The sequence below is a fragment of the Buteo buteo genome, chromosome 1 (assembly GCF_964188355.1).
Source record: "Buteo buteo chromosome 1, bButBut1.hap1.1, whole genome shotgun sequence".
Lineage (NCBI taxonomy): Eukaryota > Metazoa > Chordata > Aves > Accipitriformes > Accipitridae > Buteo > Buteo buteo.
In genome coordinates, this window is record NC_134171.1 from 29,143,807 (window position 1) to 29,164,225 (window position 20,419).

Consider the following 20,419-nt stretch of genomic DNA (forward strand, 5'->3'; position numbering starts at 1 on the left):
TACAAAACAGCAATGATAAACAGCTTCTCACTTGGAAGCATGAATTTTTCTAGGCCTAATTTTTTCCACAATATCTCTTAACTCCTTATATCTGCACTGAAGTGCCAGGGAAACTCTAAACTGTGCACTGATTTTGATGCTTTTTTCTGGGGCCTGACACTATATGCAGAAAGCTCCACTTTCAGTGCAGCTGGGACCCTGGCCCTTCATTGAACTTGCAAGTGCGCATTGCTACAGCAACTAGTCTGTGGGAGGACCATGTTCAGGACAGAAAAATGGAAGCACCTGATATCAATATCTGTCTTTGAAAATGCCAGTTTTAAAACATGTTCTGGTGCAGTTGCTGGCCTTACAGTTCATGTTCACAAAACGGCACCTGCAAAAACTCTTTCAGAGGCTGCTGCAGCCTCAGGGTTACTTGAATGGTGTTTGGTTTCCTTCAGTGTTCCTGGAAACAGTCTTGAGTCTGCTTCTAAACAGCTTATTTGAAACTGTTTATTTTGTAGATATTTGTTGAGAGTTCTCCAAGGAACATTGTTTCTGTCTCCGGTGTTGAGAGCCAAGCACCTTGACAGACTCACCCCCGAGAAGCAGAGGGAAGCAATTAAGAGATGGAAAGATGACTCCATTGTAAACTGTCAAGTGGAGTTCCAGGCTACTTCTGGGTCTTCCAGCTCAGCCACAGGTGCTGTATCAGAGGAAGAAAGCATTGCCAGTGTTTTGCCAACATCTAAAGCACCTCTTCAGGCCTGTTCAAGACATGGGTTAGTAGAGGACACCTCCTTCTTACCAGACATTCAGGATGAGTCTGGGACTACAAATGGCTTGAACTCTGAAAAAAACATATTTCTGAATTCAGCAAAGGATACTAATTCAGACACGTTTGGTAGTAATAACTCATGTGCCAAAGTCTCTATGTGTGCTTCTGAAGAGGGCAGCAGTGCTGTTTCTCTAGCACACAAAGCAGGTTTGAATTCTGTTTTGTGTGAAGAAGATGCTTTAATGCATTTTACAAAGTCGGAATGCTGTTTAAAACCCAAGAGTAGTAACTGCTGATTTATGCTGCATTGTGGTTTTGGTTTTTTCAGCCAAGGAAGATGATGCACACATTTCCTTAAAGGCTTTTTTGTTTATAAAGCTTTTCAGTAATTTCTTAAGAGGTTCAAGATCTAAATGGCTGGGTTTTTTATATTTTTTCACACAGTAGACTTTGCATAGTGCTTATTTCTTGTATACAACATTGCATAATACCCCATGGTGTTATGGACAGGACATTGCATGAATATGGATTTGCAGGATCCAGTTCAGGTAAGCCAACCTCATCCCTTGTACTGCTGTCCTAAAATCCTAGCATTCCCTGGGATTCACCACTTGCTGAAGTAAGCAGAAGGGGTGGGACGTAGTGTTACTTGGCTTGTTGCAAGACTCCTCCGGTATGTGTGTACAGTAGTTGTTTTAACCATCGTGGTCCAGTTTGTTCAGCAGGCTATTGCATGGGCCATCTCAGTGCTGGCCAAACACAATTTTAACCATCAGAAGAGCGGACTAGATGAGACATGTGTTACGTGTCTCCCTCACCTTCCTCTTCCACAAAAAGCAAATCCTAGTGCAGCCTTCTGTTCTCCACGACAGTTCATCCTCCTGCCACATCCCTCCTTTTTGTCTCCATGTGCCGTTTCATGTCATTCACCACTGACTGGACTTCTTTTCCCCCTCACCCAACTCAGATGTTGACTACCTGAGTTTTCGCTAAACTCTACCTCATGCCTGCACTGCAGAATTGTCTGCCAGTGGCAGTGGGTAGCTCCAGTTTGTCTTCAGGTCTTCTCCTATTAATAGCAGCTTCTAGCTGATGACATTACTCTTCTTCACTCTCAGGTATTTTTACATTCCTCCAGACTTTTATAATAAACAGCTTAAGTATCTCTAAAGGCTGCTCAGAAGAAGGTATAACCCATTGCATGTCCCAAATTTGAGATCTGTTGCTCATCTGTCTTGGAGATGTCCTGCCTCTGCCAGTTTCCTGCTGCTCTGCGCGCTGCACAAAAGCTGGCTGAGGTGCATGTGTCTACTTCTGGGTTCCAGACTGTCTAAAATATTGCCTCCTTTTTACTTCCCTCTCCAAAAAGTTACATGGTCAATTTATGGAGGAGCTTAGGAAATTGTTTGTATCCACTAGCACCTGTTGAAATAAACAGTTTCCTCAAACTGTAGCTGCTAATGAATTAATCAGTATTGAGCCCATGGGTTTTTTTGGTTCTTTCTCTAAGACTTTCTGTCTTCAAATTGCCAAGATCTGTGTGTTTATTTTTAGGCACCATGTTTGGGGCAAGGGCTCTGCTTTTTAATTGAACCATGAGCTTTCCATGTGAATGATCAACATTACATATTCCACGTCTTTTAAGATCTCTGAAAGAATTTAAACAAACGCTGTGAGGTCTGAGAGGCTGCTATGCAGGGCAGATATTGAGGGCATGCTAAGTTCATCCAAATGCAGGTCACCACATGTTACCAAAAGTTTAAAACGGTTCTGTTTTTGAAAGGTAGAATGTAATTAGGGCTGACTCCATCCGTAGTGTTAGTGAGGAGAAAAATATCCTTTTTGTTTAGCCTGTAGAAGAAAAACAGTGGAAGGAGCCAGTGATGACAGCCATTTCTGCAAATATTTTTTTCTAATTTGGTTCAACATATGACAAAATATTTTGGGGAAGTTCTAACATAAGGTTAGTAGGGACCTTTGAAGTGATGGCAGACATTCAAATTCTAAGAGATCATGTTGAGCATGTTGGTTTGCAGTTACGATTTTCAGATGTTTGTCTGTAGCATCCTTCTTGCTGCAGGGGCACCTTGCCAAGAGTAGACTCCAGGTGTCCCAGTTGGAACATCTCAGCTTTCTGTACATGCCATGGGAACTGCAGAGTGTCCAAGAAGAAGATGCAAAACGCCCAGCAGGTTGTGCAGGGAGATTAGCTGGTACAAGGGCAGAATCATACAGGAACAGACTTGCTGCAACCCAGTGAAGTCATCTGCTCTGCTCCGCAGCCCAAGACAGGCTTGGCTTTTACCCTTATCATTCCCAGCAGATGTTCTCCTACTGTAAACAGCTCCAGAGAAGCTGGCCGGGCCAGTGCTTTCCTGCCCTCAAAGTCAAATATTGGTTTTGTTTCTATTGTCTCACCTGATTGTTTCTTTTGCACCTTAAATCTATGGGCTCTCTTCACTTGCGGTCACAGAGAAGAGATTATTCTGTTCTATGGTTCTATGACTGAGGTGCGTTGAGCTCTCGCGGAGGAGCTCTGGGACTTGCTGCGGTGACCTGAGGGAGTGCAGGGCTCAGCTCTCTCCCCTTCCTGCCACTGTAAAGGACTTTGGGGGGCAACACTGGCCTGTGACCTGCCCTCCTGTTGCTCTGCTGCAGGAGCAGAACTTAGCAGATTTGGTAGGTAGCAGCTGATCATTTAGTCTCAGGAGTTCAGATGTGTATCACACAAAAGCTGTAAGCATTCAGAGCAAGATCTTCCAAAATCTTCTGTGACTGTAAGCCATGGCATCAAAATAACTACACAAAGAAACATGAGCGGCAGTCACCTGCTAGACCTGGGGCCAGCTGCATGCCGCTGGGACACTTAAATTGCTGTTATGTGGCTTTTTATGAGCCTTGTCACCCCACTACTCGCTGCTTAGTGTGGTGAGGCTTTCAGGATGGATTCTTAAATTGGATGAAGGATGATTTCATCTGCATCTCAGAAGTGCCAGGCCTGTGGGTTGCCTTGAAACTTTAGGTCCTTTTAAAAGTTCCTCTGTGCCGAGATTGTAAGTACTTTTGAAGTGGTACAAAATAACACATTTTATTTTTTTCTTGGTGTGTTGTTTCACTGATGGTATGTGTTGCTTAAAATTGTCCACTAGAGGTTGTGTTCTTTTAGAGGACTTTGACAAACAGTCTAAGTGATAAAATTATCCATTGTGTAAAACCCAGTTTTCTTTTTTTTTTTTTTTTTTTTTGGTGTACAAACAGCAGATATAACTAATGGCTATCTGCTGTGATCAGTTGCTATTTTTCACTGAAGGGGAGATGAGGGTAGTGAGTCTTTAATAAAAGCTTCAAAATGTTAATTGGCCATATCTAAAGTGGTGCCAAATGAAGGGTGCAAGCAAATCACTCTCCCTTTGCTTCTCAACAGTTGAGTGTTTCCTTTATTTTTTTAGCATTAGAGAAGTCACAATCCCCTTCTTGCTTCTGCACTCAGGCACAGCATGACCTGGCTTTTCCATTTTGAAAACCAGCTTTTTAAGATCATCTCACAGGTGCCTTCCAGATGTCATGAAGGAAAGCACAGCATTTACACTTTTGTCAGTTTAAAACAAACCACCTTCAACTCCCCCAAACTTTGTAGCTACACTTAGAGCAGCTTTAACTCACTTTTTGAGGTGCAATATTTGATTTACAGAAAAAAATATGATTTTTTAAATTATCTTTTTCATGGCAGCTGCACCTGTGCTAAACATTTGCAGGTGGCAGTCAGCCACAGCTGTTACTGAGTGAGTGTTTTGCAGCACAGTGAGCTTTGGTCTGTACCTGTGGCACCGTTTGAGCTGAATGTTTAACCCAAGCTGTGGTTTTTCCCTCAGCCCTGCTGGCTGCAGCACGAGGCTGAGGATCAGCTAATGCAGAGCACCCACTGCTCCCGCCAGCCCTGGCTCTGCTGCTGATCAGACCAGCCCTTGCTCTCTGCAGAGGCTAATGGACAAGTTCTGAAGGTGATTGTTAAGAACGTTCTCATAGCTGAATTTCAGTATGGTTTTTTGTATTATTTGTTCGTGTTTTATTCTGGTTATGTTACTCTTGCCCTCATGGTCCTGCATACCTTACTGTTGACTGCAGTGAAAAGGCAAATTTTAAGTATTTTAATTTTTTTGCATGCTTACTATTTTGATTTCAGCATGTGTACATGTTGTTGAAATGCTGCATACCAGTTAAAAGGAGATGGTTATTTCAAACTAATTGTATTCCTGAGGAAAGCCATAGAACAGAGAAAGTTGATTGCAGCTTTAGTTTTTCAGATTTTTCAATCCAAAGTAGTTGTTGGCAGTGGTATTCTTGGCAATGTTCTGCACTTGAAGTATACATGCAGAAGAAAATAAAAATTGTACAGTGCTGGTAGTGCCAGAACCTGCACAAGTGTTGTAGTGCTAACAGGGCTGCTTAAAAAAGCTAGATAAGCGTATGCATGTACCTTTTTAAGGCTATTTTTAGGCATTATTGCTAAACTTGTAACTTCACACCTCCATATTGTCATTGAGTCTCTCTCTCTAAACATTAAAACACATTTTCAACAGAGAAGTTACTTGGAAAATTATTGTAAATTTTTATTAGTACAGCTAGAAACAAATACATCTGCTTGACTGTGTGACATTGCTTCCATTTGGAGCTACAGCTGTGGTAGAAGTAAAACCAATAATTGTTACCTTACAGTGAGGCTAAACTTGTAAGAGAAACAGCATTAATTGTGATCATAGCTGTTATGTCAGCACACAGGGAAAGGCTCAATACAGTAGAAGGAGGAGTATGTTTGCCTATTTCTTGTGCACACATAAAAAAGGCAGTATAAAAATACATTTATAAAATTACAAATTTCCTCTTTACATGGAATGTTGTGTCAGACAGTTGTGGGGAAGGAAAAGACCCAACTGCTCCCTCCTAAAGCCGTTTAGGATAGGGCTCAGCCTGTAATTTCTTTCAGGACTGATCCCATACAGGAGGGGGCTGGACCATATGTTTAAGCAGGACTCTCCCTCGTTTCCTGGGAGGGACTGCTTGGAAACTGGTGGCAGGCCAAACCCAGTTAATTAAAATGTGTAATTACATATCATTTGGTAATGCTAATATCTATATTAAATGATTATATGTACGCCAGTGCTTTACAAAATTCAAAGCTGCTAACCACTTCATCTGGTAGAGTAACATTAGACTGGGCTGTTCATTTTACAACAGCACCTCTTTGTTTTTACTTCTGGAAAACAGACCTCACTGAAACCTGCCTGTCACCAGACACGTCGGATGGACGGCGGGGTGGGCTGGCTCTGACAGCCCCTGGGCCCCCTACTCCGGTAACTTTTCATAATTGGCTTCGGGACTTTGAACAGTGCCACCCTACAACTGTGGAGATCCTGGCCCCAGAGAAAAGCTGAAGTGGGGGACTGAGAGCTCCAGCTTCCATATCTTTGAGGCAAGGGCATCAATAACCTGCTTCATCTGTAATCTGCTTGCACTGGTAAAACATGGCCACAGCTGCTTTCTCTCATTTATAGCTGGGGGAAGAAGAGCATTTATAGGTTATAGTAAAAATGAAATCTTTAATATATAAAAAAAAAAACAAACCAACCCAAACCTAGCAAAGCCTAGAAGGGTTTTCTTTCTGAGCATGAAACAGTGATACAATACTCACTTAAATAGAGTTTCAGAATCTGTAACATAAATATTGAATATTAATAATGGTGTCTAGAGCGCTGTCTAGTACGTCTAACATTAGGCATGTTAAAGGAGAAGATATGGAAATAAGAGATAAACTTTCACTAAAGCAATAGTCAGATCTATGTAGATTAGTTGTAACATGATTAATAGTACCTGAAATGTCCCTTAGTTAGCTCTTTTAATGCATGTTTCCACATATGGCAGTCATCTTATTGTCAAGGTCCTGCCCTGTTGTCATGAGAGCATGCCAGAGGTAGCAGAGAGGGTAATTATACGCCTTAGGCTGGATTCACAGGGGACCAGGCACGGCGCTGAAAACACACAAATTTTTAACTGCATTGCTCCCTGGTGAAATTCATCCTGTAATCCTCGGGTTCCTGACTCCTCCTGCTCTGGCCTCCCAAAAGCTGTGAGCTGCGCAGGATGGCACCTACAGCAGCTGATAAGACACACCTCCCCTCTAGCACCATAAAGAGGTGCCAAGCTGCATTATAATTTTTTTTTTTAACCGGATTCTCTTGGAGTCAAGGCTTAGCCTCCTACCTTCTGCACAGACCACTCCGCTGTCGGGCTACCAAGCACTTGAGCAGAGCTCTTTGAGCCTTTGCTGATGAAGCTGTTGTACTTTGCCTAACATATTTCTAATATTCATTTGAATGGAAGCTGGAATCCAAGTTGTCTATCATTCAGATTTCTTTCTCCCAATTGTTTAAATCTTGCTAAGCAAAATGGAACTTTCAATGCAAGATACTAGAAGACACCTATCCAAAAATACCCAGTTTCCCAGTATTTGGGATGTGGCTGACTGTAGGCAGAGGAACTGCTGCAGTGCCGTTGCCAACCCTGTTACATGTTTAGAGGGCTGGAGATGGTCAATGCACACTTTATAGGCTGAACATAGTATTCAAAATAGGGAAAAAAGCCCGTGGGCCATAGGTTTGATAAATGTGCTAGTCAATGTAGTGCTGTCAAGACATGGGTGTTTCCTGGACACATTAAGACATTGGAAGCTTCAGAAAATTACATGGTAGAAACTGTCCAAAGTGTCTGAACAACTAAGTTTTTGGTCTTGGGTGCCTCAAGTGGTAGTTATAGGGCTGTTGGCCTACTGGTCCCTCCATCACCCTGCAGAGATACCCAGGCTAGCTCTGGGATCAGCAGCTGCGGAGTCAGGACGGTACAGGGTTATGCCCATGCAAGTTAGCCACCCTGAGGGACAGACTGTGTTAGCTCAGGCACACCAGGAGCACACCGCCGCGCACCTTTGGAGATCTGCACGTGTACTTTGATGTACTCTGTGCCACATGGATGTACAAACTGGTTGATCTCTCCCACGCCCTCCAGCACATGGTGTGGCCATGCCTGGTGTTGCCCTTGTGAATATAGGTCCTGTCAGTGCCGTCTGAATGCACCAAGTTCATTCCTCATGACAACAAGTGAATGAAAATGCATATGCTACTAATTGAGTGGTATTAAAACAGGTTATCTAAAAAGGTTTTTCTAGTCTGTGCTACTGCTTAGTTTGAATAGCTGAAAGGCAGAAAGTGGCTGATTCTTTTCTTTTACGCCTTTTGCTGTGTTTGGAATAGCACCACAACACAGTTAAAAGAAAAGTCAAAAGGATTATTAATTCTACCCCAAAGTATGTTCACCAGCGGAGGGTTTACCGTTAACATACACTGCATATTCCATAGCTCTACAACAAGAATAGACAGAGCTTGAAACTCCTTTTCACAGAGTTTCTGGATTGCAAAATCTTCAGCGTTGAAGTGCTGATTCCTTTTTTCTTTTGTCTGTCAGCACAATTCTTACCATCTGGAGTTAGTTTAGCAGAAAGGTGTGGATGTATATTTGTCTTTCAATCCACTCAATAAAATGTGACACATTACTGTAAACTCCAGGTCCCAAAACCTTGGAAAAGCAGACAGAGCCCCAAGATGTTAAACCAAACAAAGTCCAGCGTCCTGCAGGTTGCTCACACACAAGCGGTCCTCCACTGTCACCCTGCAACATGAAAGAAAAAAAACTATCTATAGGGGCTACCCGTGGCCGGCAGTCATAGGGTTAAAGCTATGTCTCAGTTCCTACAGCGATTTGCTTTTAATAAGTAATTCAGCTGTAAAAAGGGGCTGCTCTGCCGAACAATGTAGCAGCATACAGCATTACCAGCATTTATTCCCTGTCATATTTGTACAAAAAAATTGCCTGCAAAAGGCTCGTACAAATTAAAAAAAAAAAATCAATTGTTAACCAATACAGATAAACCTTAAAGTCTTCAAGAAGCATTTCATTATCATAAACTGAAGTTGATTACACCAATAATAATAAAAGTGGGGTTAAAATATGTAAGTAACTGTTGTCATTCCTATAGGAGATGAAGTATGCTATACCTAATAAACATCATAGTACTTTGATTTCTAAAAGCAAGTCTGTCTGAGTTTCTCCTTAGAGAGAGACCTACCATGCAAGAGTCCACAGTGCCAGACTCATAGCCAGCACACAGCATTCTGCTGGTGATGGTTTTCATGTCAAAGTATGACTGGCATTGTTCTAAGGGAATGATGCGAACCTCTCCTTCTTGAAGCTTGAAAGGCACTGAAAAACAGAATTACGCATTAAACTATATGCACACAAACACGCAAATACTTAGCTATGATGCCTCTTTGAGATATGAGAAATATTTCCATTAGGATAGAAAACAAATATTACTTTTATATATATATACATATATAAAATGTAAGGAGAGAAGAATCCCCCTTTCGCACAAAGCTAAGGTGAAAGCAGGTGGGTTTCTGCAGTGCTGCATTGCAGGATTCATGACTGTCATGCTCCTGAGCCAGGAGTGTACGTGTTGCATTCTGGAGAAGGACCAGGCACATGGGGACTGGTGTGACACTTGCCATGTAACATGCATTCGCACTGACAGACTGAGGGGGAGAGCACCTTTCTGTGATAAGGTGTGGGACTTTGAAGATGGGGGCAGGACTGCCTGGAGAACAGTAATGTGAAGGAGGTGGAGGAGAGGTTTGACTCACTGTTCCATGGCAGGATCTCCCTGTTTCTCAGTGTCTCTAATGGTAAAGCTTGGTATAATCACGGCCATTTTGAGTTATGTTTGGGTAATTTGGACTTAGTGTATCTTAGAGGGAATCAGAATTCAAAGGGTTTTGAAATTATTTTAGCGCATTCAGGAGACAATAAAGGACTTCTTCCTAGTCTAAACAGCTGACCAAGCTGAACTTCTAAGGAAAGTGGTTCAACCTAGGGCATGAAGTACTAAATACTGTGTAACCATGATCGTTTTTGATGCTTCATGACACAAAACCTTTAAAACCAATGCTGAAACCACATTAGAGAACAAAGAATCTTCCACTTACCAGTGGTGCAAAAGCATTGGGGGGGGGGTGGTGGGGGGGTGTCCTGCTATTACATAAAAGATACTTTTAGATGAGTAGAGCTGCTAGTAACGAGCCTATCCCTCACATGTGCAATTTAATTTTTGCCACATGTCTGACCTGGCCACTAGAGGTGAAGTCGTACCTGAAGCAATACTCAAAGGAAAATTTTCTTCTCCAGTGTACAGAACGACGGCTTTCCCTAGCAATTACTATAATAGCGAAGGGAGAAACACAATAGCTAGAGCATTAACAGGGTTGGGTCCAGGATAATTTGCATATGATGCATACAGAATTGTTTTGTCTAAACAAATATTTACATAACACAACTGTTCTTGTCATGGAACCCAAGGATTGCAGTGGTCCCAGCACAAGAAAACACACCTTCTGTTCAGAGCGACAAAAACAACACTTGTGCTTATGTGTGGAGGGAATAAATCGTGTCACAAGTCCAAATTGTGACACACAGTGTTGATTAAAGAAAAGGTTCGTGCAGCCTGTATGCTAATACTTTCAGTGCCTTCCGCTTTCACTGAATCTTGCCCGCCCCGCCCCAATGATCTGATACCTTCTCAATACAGTTCTGAATACAACCTAAACCAGTAAAATGAAAACCAATTCAGGTGTCTTTCTTGATACGAGTTTCTAGATCCTCAACAATTTTGAAAAACAAGCCACTTGTCTAAATAAGGATTAAGGAGCATAAATTCAGGCTGCAGATTTGGAAAAAGCTAGGCTCTAGACACATGTAGGTCCTTCCATGAATAGTTACAGTTCCCTAGTATTTAATAATGTCCCGTAATAGCATAAATGGATAAAGCTTTGTAATGGGATCACTTATTTGATTAACTCAGTAGAAGGTTAACATGTTTTTCCAAGAGTCCCAGAAGTATTCATCTTACTTTTGTTGCCCATGTGTCCCCAGCCTGTGATGTAGCAGTAGGTATCTGGCCGAACCAACTGGTCCTTGCTGGGCAAACAGACAGGTCTTACATAGCTTGTCTCGTTGATATCCTTGTCTAGTTCCACAATGCTGATATCATAGTCTACAACTGCTCTGTTGTAGCGTGGATGAAGGATAATGGTCTTCACTAGTCGGGTCTGCATGAAGCCTGATGGATGATCAAGATTGCTAATCCCAAACACTACTTGCCAAACAGCTGCATTTTCTCTCCTGTGTAAAAAAGGGAAAATGGGAAATTTCAATCAAGAGGATTCTCTTGAGCTGAAATACCTGAGAATTTCTTTCTGGCTGATTTTTTTGCACAGTGCGCTTTGCAAAGCATTGCGCATGCAAATGCTACAAGAAAAACCAAACACTTAAGCATCACTACGTACAGCTACGAGCTGAGCAACAAAAGACAATGCTTTCCATTTCCTTCCTGCATGTTACCAAACGAATTAAAGCGCACACCTTCAGAAGATACGTAACCACCTATTAGTTGCTGTATTAAGTACCAAAGGCTCTCAGAATGAGCCCTTGGATCCTGCCCAAGTTTTAGGTGCTCACATGCTCACTGGTAGGCGTGTACAAATTTCTCTGGGGTGACTATTGTTCAGTAGTATGCTCCTGACAGCAGTAAGTCTAACTGAAATCCCAAAGGAGTCTCCAAAAAGCAATTCTATCATGAAAACTAAATCTTTCATGATAGCCATGGGAAAAGCCCCTTATTTATTTGGCATTCAGTCTGTGCCAAGCATACTTTGTATGCCTAAAATCAAAGGTTACTTTGACTCTTACAGTTGTTTAAGATTCTTCTGGTAAATATCCAAGATCACTAGAAAAATGATGCATGTGATACAAGTGGGAAGACTGAACTAGTGTCTGTTGAGCCACATGAGAAGTCACGGGTTCCTAATTAGTCTGTAATTCTAAAAACCCTCAAAAAAGTGAGCATTTTTCACAACTGATGAAAGACCATTCCATGTAACTAAGAACATTTGACAAGACTGAAACTTAATCAAAGCAGTGTAAATCAAAGCATGCAAAAATTCAGCTTTTTCACAATACTCAACAGGATTGTAATTTCTGTAATTTGGAAAGAGAGTTGATTCCTAAATAAAGGCTATTTTTATCTTGAGTTGCATGAAAATTCTGGTGTTTCAGACTATAATGATCATTTTACCATCATGATCAATTTGTGAGTTTTTCCATAAAGTTACAGGATTAAGTGCTAAGAATATTCATAAGCTATTGTGTTTATGAACACTGCAAAAAAGCATTGCTCAAAGCAATGAGCAGTCACAGCCAGAATGTATTGTCCTACAGTCAAGAAAAAAACCTTAATGTCTTGGATGCTTTGGTGTAACGCATTTCAAAACAATCTTGGCAAAACTCTGGGGACTAGTCTAATAAAACTAGCAAAGGACACGCTGTTTAACGTAGCTCTTTCCATTTATGCCCTCCACAAGTATTCATACGACTATTTGCATTAATATTTTCTGCTGCATTATTGTTAGATGGTTCTCATGTTTTGTATCCCATACGTCACATGAACTTCAAAAAATACCTCACAAAATGGAGCATTTTGTCTAAAGCACTAGAGCACTTTAAAATCTGTTTTAATTGTTGGCTTATCTGGTTGGTTTGGTAAATTTTTAAATACTTTTATCAAGAAAGCTTTGTGGGATCAAGAATCATCTTGCTGTTGCTGTATCAAGCTATACAAATGAAGAATTTAAAGATTTCAGGCCACTGGGAACATACCCTCACTTCTGTTCAGAGAGGCAGTAGAGAAAAAAGTTCATAAAACTCCTCAATGAATTATTAAACCAAAATATCTTAGTACTTTAAGGCATTCAGAATACAAATGCAAAAGAGACCTTTTACACATAATACTCTGAGCTCACATAGCCCTGAATGAGGCATAAATGAACGGCTCCAAAGTGTAGTGGCAGTGTTTCTGCATTTGACAAAAATGGGAGAATTTTTACTTTATAAATTTCACAGCTTTTGTGCTTATCTTTCACTAATGAGAGGCATCTCTTACCCATGAAATTCAGTAGCAGTCCCATATTGCTGAAGGATCTACCTCTAAATCCCACCCTTTATTTTAGATCACCAGAAAACGTTCTTCCAAAGGTAAAGAAATATTCCAGATACTGCTTAGCTTTACTTAAAAGCAGATGGGGAAAGAAGAAAAATTCCTTGTGCAGGACCCAAAAATCTGATAAATACAATATTCTTGTTTGTATTATTCAGGTTTAGCACTTTGCTAATTTAGAAGGAAGGTTATCTAGGTTACTCTTCGAAGTTTCTGGTTATTACTTTTCTTCTCTCTGAATGGAATCAGTTCTTGAACGTCCTCAGGGCTTGATGTGATGTGATAGTCAGAACTGAGGTCTCTCCAGTGTCACTTCCTTTAGCATTTCAATTAATAGCCTCACACCTTGAGATGCGCACACTATCACCTGCCTGACGCCTTCTGGCTCGGACACAAAAGCCACAAACTTTGTCCTTACCACAAGTTCCACAAAAAGCCAGGGGAAAAAAAAGAAAAAAAAAAAAAAAGAAAAAAACCCCCAACAAATAACAAAGAACTCAGTGTTTCAGAAATAAAAAGATGAAATTATTACTGAAAAAGGGAATGATTAATGTTATAAAGAAATACCAGTCAAGAGATACTTGCTTACCACAGAATTTCTGCTGGCTTGAACAGAAAGGTGCTTAGTGCAGTCTAAAATAATTTCCAGTGAGCAAGTACCAGTTTAAAGCAGGATTAAGCATCGATGACAGCTGTGTAGCAGAAAAGTACTTGCTAACTACAGCAGAAAACACGTATTTCAATTATCTTTGGAAACCCAATTTAAAAACAAATGTTTGTTAGCACCAAAAAGCTGACAATGACCAAGACAATTCCTAAGACATGTAAACTTCCTCTGCACTTCAGACTGTCCATCCACCACAGGGCCTCAGATACTGACTTTTTAATGATTGCAATCCTAATAAAGGAGTGGAGTCTGTATAATTACAAAAGGCAGCGACTTCAATATGTCAGTTGCACTGTGAGTAAATACTCAGGTTTTATTTTTACTGATGGCCACAGCACTTTTCCAGAGTCATTTCTATGCTGGTGTCCAGAATGATTTTTTTTAATCTATGGCAGTTGTATGACAGCTATAGGATTAGTGTTTTGGTCTTCTTCCTCTTCCTGTTTCCTGCTGAAAGTCAGGGCATCTTCATTTAGCTTTCATCAGTAGAGCCACCCCCAATGAATAATAAAGCATGTGAAAGCCTAAGCTGATGCCATTTTACACCACTTACTTTCTTTTTTAGCCTCTTAAAACCAGGCCTCTGTGATGTGCCATTCTGCAAAGGTCATCACCCACCCCCAGTGTGTTTGGTAAAGGGGGAAGTACTTGGTAATTCTCATGTGCAAGTTTTTATGAACAGTAAAACTGTTTGAACCCTCTCACCCTTCAAAGCAGTGTGCTACTGTCAAGACCCATCTCTTCGCAATCAAAACACAGCCACAGATGTGTCCACTTGGCTCACTCTGCAGGGAGCACTGCCACGGCCATCGGCCTGGGCGACTGGTCCTACCACCAAGGATCCTCTTGTTCATGCGAGCAGCTGGGCGACGGCCGCAGTCTAGTGAGGAACAGATGCAGAAGGCAGTTAATCATTACCACAAAGGCAGTGCATACAAGACCTTCTGCAAGAAAACTGGGCACAGAACGGTACTAATAAGAGTCATGAAATTATACTGAACAAGACAGTAAATCAAGTCATCAACACCACCACAGTCATAGCAAACACACTGAGCCGTTTTCATCCTTCCTTTATATCGGGATTTGCTCTCCTGATACTAACTTTCACCGGCTCAGCCTGAAATATTAACCAAGCTAAGTCTGGGATCCTGACTTCCTTTCTCTCAGGAGTTACCAGGCTGCCCTTGGGAAGATGTCCTGGGTTTGCGTCCTTGTCTTTCTGCCAGCTAGCAGCGTGTTTGGGCTACTTTGTCCTGTCCCTAAGAACTGCTTCTGGAAAAGCTGCTCAGCAATAATAAGGCTTTTCTTAAGCCAGGCGTGAGGTGAATGTCACACTGTTTACTCAGCTACATGGCACCAAGCTTGCTTTGCCTGTGGAAATTATTAAGGGAGAATATTTGAAGATCTGAAGACATTCCAGTAATCTGTCCGTTCTACTTTATATCTACTTTTATTTCTACTGGAAATTATACCAGACTCCCATCTGCTAGATAGTTACTTTTCTGAAATAGTTAGCCCCTCACTTTCGTTTCACTTTATATTCTGGATTTGTAAGATGGCAGACATTATTTTTCCTGTTTATACTCAGTCTGATTTAGAGAACAGAAGAACACCACCAGTTTCTGCAGCAGCCTCCCAAAGGAGGGTAAGCTGCCATTGCATATATCCGTGGGAATTTAGTGGTGAAGAAATAAATTGTAGCAATGGTTATTTGTGACTTGTAATTCTTACTGTGTTCACTTAACTTCAGAGGGCAAAGTGTTTTAAGTGTACTTAAAGGAACATATGTCAGAAGCAAACACTTTTGACAGGTTCCTATGAGGGTTTTGGTTTTTCTTCTGATAAGAGTAGTAAATGTTTTGATTAGTTTCCCAAATTTAGGTCATGCTTTGTGATTAGTTTTCCCTGTGTCAAGCTAATTCATAATTTAAGTGTTCTTCAGCAAAATTCTCCTTGTCTGTAGAACATTTCTGCATTTTCAAACCACTTAAACTTGCACAATCTGCTATGCTTCCAGACTTGGTTTGTAGCTTTCTACTTCAGGTTCTTCTGTCCCCTTGAGCTTCACAACTAAACAGATTACAGCTTGAACTCCCAAGCAGATAGCCTGCTAACCACTCTGGTGGTAAAGGATATTTTCAGTAGGAAGTTTTACCAAATGAATTTCTAGAACCTGACTGCTGACAAAATTTATTTTGTGGGAGCAGGACTGGGCTACCGCAATACACAGCCTCATAGTCAAAAAATAAGAAAAGCTGATGAAACTGAATAGAGTAGGGGAAAAAAAACCAACAATGCAAAACTGGATGTTGCAGAAGTCTAGTCAAATTTCAGAATGAATCTGCACTAAACATCTGCATTTGTTAATGTAATTTAACACATCTTGAAAAACATCTTTGTTTTATATACATTTCTCTCTTACCTTCTTTAGTGCAAAAGAGAGCCACTTTGCTTCTGCTTCGACACATCTGTCTAAATATTGAAACAAGAACATGGTGGAAATCTCAATTAATTGATGTAATTTTTGGTAATTTGCAAATCAGCACAGGTATTGTATTCATGAACCAGCTGTTAAAAATTCCCCCAAATGTTAAAAAGAAACACAAGGAACTTCTTATGCCAGATCATACATGGTTTCCAGCATCTGCCTGGAGATAATTCAAAATATTAGTTCAGCTTTACAATGCATTTCATGAGTGGGTTCTACATATTTGGCAGACTACCTTGCTCTCTGGGCACTGATCCAGCTCTGAGGTCAGCTGGGAGGTACAGTTTCTCAAGTCTTAATTTATGGCACCTGACAGGACAGATATTGCTATTCTCCTCTTCCTTACAGCTGAAGGATAGAATTTTCTTTGAAATACCTTTGGTAACAGATGATGTTCATGCCCTAAAAGCTTGGGTGTTTTGAAAAAATCCAGGAAGTTTGCAAAAGTAAGTATTAAAACAACAAAAAATTACCATTTCCATTGAAAATTTTCAGATGAGAGAGGAAAGAAGTGATTCTTTGTCAAAGGAAGGGAGATCCTTGTTAAAACAGTGAGCATTGTTGCTCAACTAGCTGGCTGCCTTTTTATTTCCACCACTTTTTCATTCCTACCATATACATGCTTTCCTGAGACAGATGCAGAGCTAAATTAGACTGGATACACAGGTTAGCTGTTTCCCAGGTAATTCTTTGAAGGCTGTAATCTCAGTAGGTAGGCAGTATCTTTAAAACTGCAACCACCTAAAAAGAGGCTGTATTTGATTTTAAGTCATAGATACTAATGTGGGCACAACAACAGAGTGCCAGCAAGCTCACCGGATTAGCTTGAATCTGTGATTTAACCAGACCTCTGTCCCTTACATTGCATATACCCCGTTCATATACTGTTCAAATTAGTCTACTTTCTGTTCCTGAAAACACAGACCATAAAACTCTGTTTCTAGAGACAGACAACCAATTTCAGGAAAGAAAATTCTGTGCACAATTTTGAGGGGTATTTGCGCTCCATAAAAAAAAAAATACAGAATATAACTGAGACCAGCCACGCTCATGTTTCACACTCATTTCTTTGACTTATCAAATAGCCAGCTCTAGAAGAGCTTTTCTGTGTGCATAGCCTGTACTGTGCCATTGCCTCTTATTAAAACTTTATGAAGCTAGTGGTCCATTTGTTAGTTCTTGTCCAAGTTCCTGGTAGTCCAGGAGTCCAACAGCTCCTTTAAACATACAACATACTCCACAGCACTGATGTTTTACGTGCTGAAGTTGATTCAGATGAATACACCTAGACTGCAGGGCTCAGAAGCACTTCCCAGCTCCTGAGCCTTGTCTTGGCTTCATGTAGGGAAGAGACTAAATGCATATTGTCCCCCGTCCAATTTGCTTTATACTAGAAAGCAAGCCAGGCACGTGTGAAGTGAGGCAGGCCTGCAGGTCCTCCAGTGGGATGTCTGGGAGATCAATATGGGGTGCACCTGATCTGCAGTGCATGCACAGCCAGTGAGAGCCATCTAGACAGGATGCCTGTTGCAGCCAAACCAAAACCAGCCTCACTCTTCATGCATGGCCTTAGCTTCTCACTTCTTGTTACTCATTTTCTGCATTCAGGGAGACTGAAACATCTGTTCCTACAGGTAACTTTCATCTCTGCAATAGCTTTATCAATAATCCTCATTAATGATGTTTTCTCTCCTTTAACTTGTACTTTGCGTGAAACTAGATCTCTTGCTACTAGATCTTGTAACTCAGAGGCTCCAAATCCGTCCCTTCACACATACTTCCTAGCAGACCAATTTCAAACATGGCAAAAAGTACCTTGACATTTCTGCTTTGTACTTCAGTGACTGAACAGAATACGATTGTGAACCTGCCTTTGCATCTGGTCACAACCCAAGGTGTTTATTCTTTTATTACCCTGGAGAAAAGCATTTAGATACCATTAAGCTAGTGGAAAGAGACAGTGAGAAAGGAAAAGAAAAGAGTTAAAAAGAAAATTGTCAAGTATCAGGCACCAACTTGTAACAACCCTTCTAGATGAAAAAATAAAAATGAACTTAAATGAATGGGGAAAATACTGATGTAAACCAGAACTAGTACAAAGCTGAGATGTAGGAAAGCAAAAGAAGGCACTTGCAGACACAATCTTTTTAGTATTCTGCCATTACAGAAAAGTTTGACTACAGAGAATAATGGAGCCAAGCAAAAGAAAAGTAGGTGTATTCCTCAGATTTGTCTCTTCACACACGTACCTCTGCATTTAGCCAAGAGAGTCTTTCCTTGTAAAACAGAAGGAATTTCTATGGAAGAAGGATGTTCTGAAATCTCCTAGGCATTTGAAAGAGAACAGGGACACAATGCATCTGCTTTTTGAAGAATGCAGTTGCAGATGGGGATTAGGTGGCTCTCCTAGTTTTGTCCTGGATGTTTGAGTTCATTGGCTCTTCAGTCTCTAAGTCACACTTTGAATGTCTCAACTATGAGATCCTGGCTTCTCATTACCAATGACCTGTTTAGTCAAGTTAATTAGAAAGAATATACCATCATCTGAAGCCAGAAAAGCTGCTAAGGAAAACTACTGTAAGTGGATATAGCTTCTGCTAAAGAAGCTGTGGGTGCTCCAAATGTATGAATCCAAAACTACACAGGCTGCAGAGGATTGTAAGATTTTGCTGCAGGTTTTGCTAATATACTACTTACTGGACTTTCTTGGTCAGCAGGGATTTAATGAAGCTGTCTGGTCCCGTGCTTCAAGGGCATCACCTCTATGTCACTCAAATGCTGTTAGTCTAGCAGAATGGGCCCCTGAGGATTCACATGGTGGACTCAAAAGAGACTACAGTTGTAGCAGACACTAAAATCATTACAGACTGTATCTTAACAACTCACATGAGTATGCGCTGAGATTTATACACAGATACCTTGGAAAAAAAGAGCTTACCAAAGGGAGTTTGCCATCCGCCATTGATAAGTGACTACCCACAGCAGTGAAATAAATCTCATTTACCTTTTACTTACCCATTCACTAGAAGTGCATGTAAAGTGGATGCATTTTTATTCTTCCAGTCTGAGTGCAGATTCAGCCACTTTTGATGCTGCATTTCCTCATTCTCTATTACAATTTCCGTTTTGGATGGTCCTCTGAAACAAATGAAAGACACTCATAGACCTTCCAGTAGGTTTCTGTGTTACAATTATGAAGGTGAAGAGGCCCTAATGCCTCCTGTTTGCTCCAAAGATATACAGCTGAATGTTTTGTCAAAGACACATTTGGCAGAATCATAGTTAAGCGAGTGAAATCACCCCAAGAAGCCAGGCTGGCTAACATATTACTGTCACTTATGTTGCATTTTCTGACAGGACCCAGAATTGAAATCAGGAACACCAAAAGCCTTCTGGTGGGATTTACTGTAGTGCATACATTGACATACTGGTTCTACAGTTTCTTGTCTCCAAAAATACAAAAAAAAAATCTTTCTATGTAGAAGAGGTAAAAGAAAAATACTTTCTTTCATTCCTATCTTTGCAAATCCATTGAAATTTAACAGTAAAGAGCAGTCTGGGTCTTGTTAATAATACCTGACAGTATCTCTAAGTCAAAGCTGTCTGCTTTGTCAAACAGAACAAAACATGGGTGACGATGTCAAACCTGTCCTTCTGCAGCAAATTAACAGGAATATGAAAGTAAGTTAGAATGGTTCACCAGGATATATTTTCATATAGCCATTTCCTCAGTTTAGTTATTGCTTGACAGAATCAAGCCACTGAAGATCTCAACTGCTAAATGGAAAAAAAGAGTGTATTTTGTAAATGCCTTTACAAAAGTCATGCAACTTTCCAGCACAGAACCATCCATGATTAGCCATCAATCCCTGTCAATGACAAGAACTTTCAAGGACTGCTCTCCTGAACACTGGTCAAAGGCCAAATTCTAAATACTAGTCCAAGGAAAAAAGAATGAGAAAAGTTCAGAAAAACTGTGATGTGTCATAAAACTTGCCTCTGAACCCAATCTCTCATGGCAGTACCTTGGAATGCCAGTCAGGTTATTAGTTTAAGTCCTATTTTCAGTATTAACTATACTTCTTTTTAAATATTTACAAAAGTGCAGCATCCTTTACCCACTTGATTGCATAAATTAACAAAGATCAAATAATTCTGTTTTATGGTAAAGTTGTCAGTGCAACCATATGGAAATCTTTTCAACAGTGCTGGCAGAATTAACTAGGCTCTGAGGTCATGGCCCTGGATCCTGCCTGTTACATGACTTATTTTTCAGAACCTTTTCTAGGCACCTTAAGCAAATATCATTCCATCATCTACTACCTAGAATGTGCAGGTAGATAACACAAG

At 40.7% G+C, this 20,419-nt stretch overlaps 2 protein-coding genes across 11 annotated transcripts in view; one reads left to right on the top strand and one right to left on the bottom strand.

Annotated features, from left to right (window-relative positions):
- ATP10D (ATPase phospholipid transporting 10D (putative)) overlaps window positions 1-1,161 on the top strand; it is a 58,995-nt gene extending 57,834 nt beyond the window's left edge. For all 5 annotated transcript variants that reach the window (XM_075025271.1, XM_075025297.1, XM_075025280.1 and 2 more), the window contains one exon: window positions 507-1,161. In XM_075025271.1, coding sequence (XP_074881372.1) covers window positions 507-1,056 — 550 coding nt within the window. In that variant the 3' untranslated portion in view covers window positions 1,057-1,161. The remainder of the gene's footprint in view (window positions 1-506) is intronic.
- Window positions 1,162-5,345: 4,184 nt separating this feature from the next.
- The window catches only part of CORIN (corin, serine peptidase), a 167,263-nt gene continuing 152,189 nt past the window's right edge, over window positions 5,346-20,419 (bottom strand). For all 6 annotated transcript variants that reach the window (XM_075025355.1, XM_075025331.1, XM_075025366.1 and 3 more), the window contains 6 exons: window positions 19,085-19,207; window positions 16,004-16,053; window positions 14,287-14,461; window positions 10,773-11,044; window positions 8,937-9,070; window positions 5,346-8,479 (listed from right to left, as the gene is read on the bottom strand). In XM_075025355.1, the coding sequence (XP_074881456.1) occupies window positions 8,297-8,479; window positions 8,937-9,070; window positions 10,773-11,044; window positions 14,287-14,461; window positions 16,004-16,053; window positions 19,085-19,207 (937 nt within the window). In that variant the 3' untranslated portion in view covers window positions 5,346-8,296. The remainder of the gene's footprint in view (window positions 8,480-8,936; window positions 9,071-10,772; window positions 11,045-14,286; window positions 14,462-16,003; window positions 16,054-19,084; window positions 19,208-20,419) is intronic.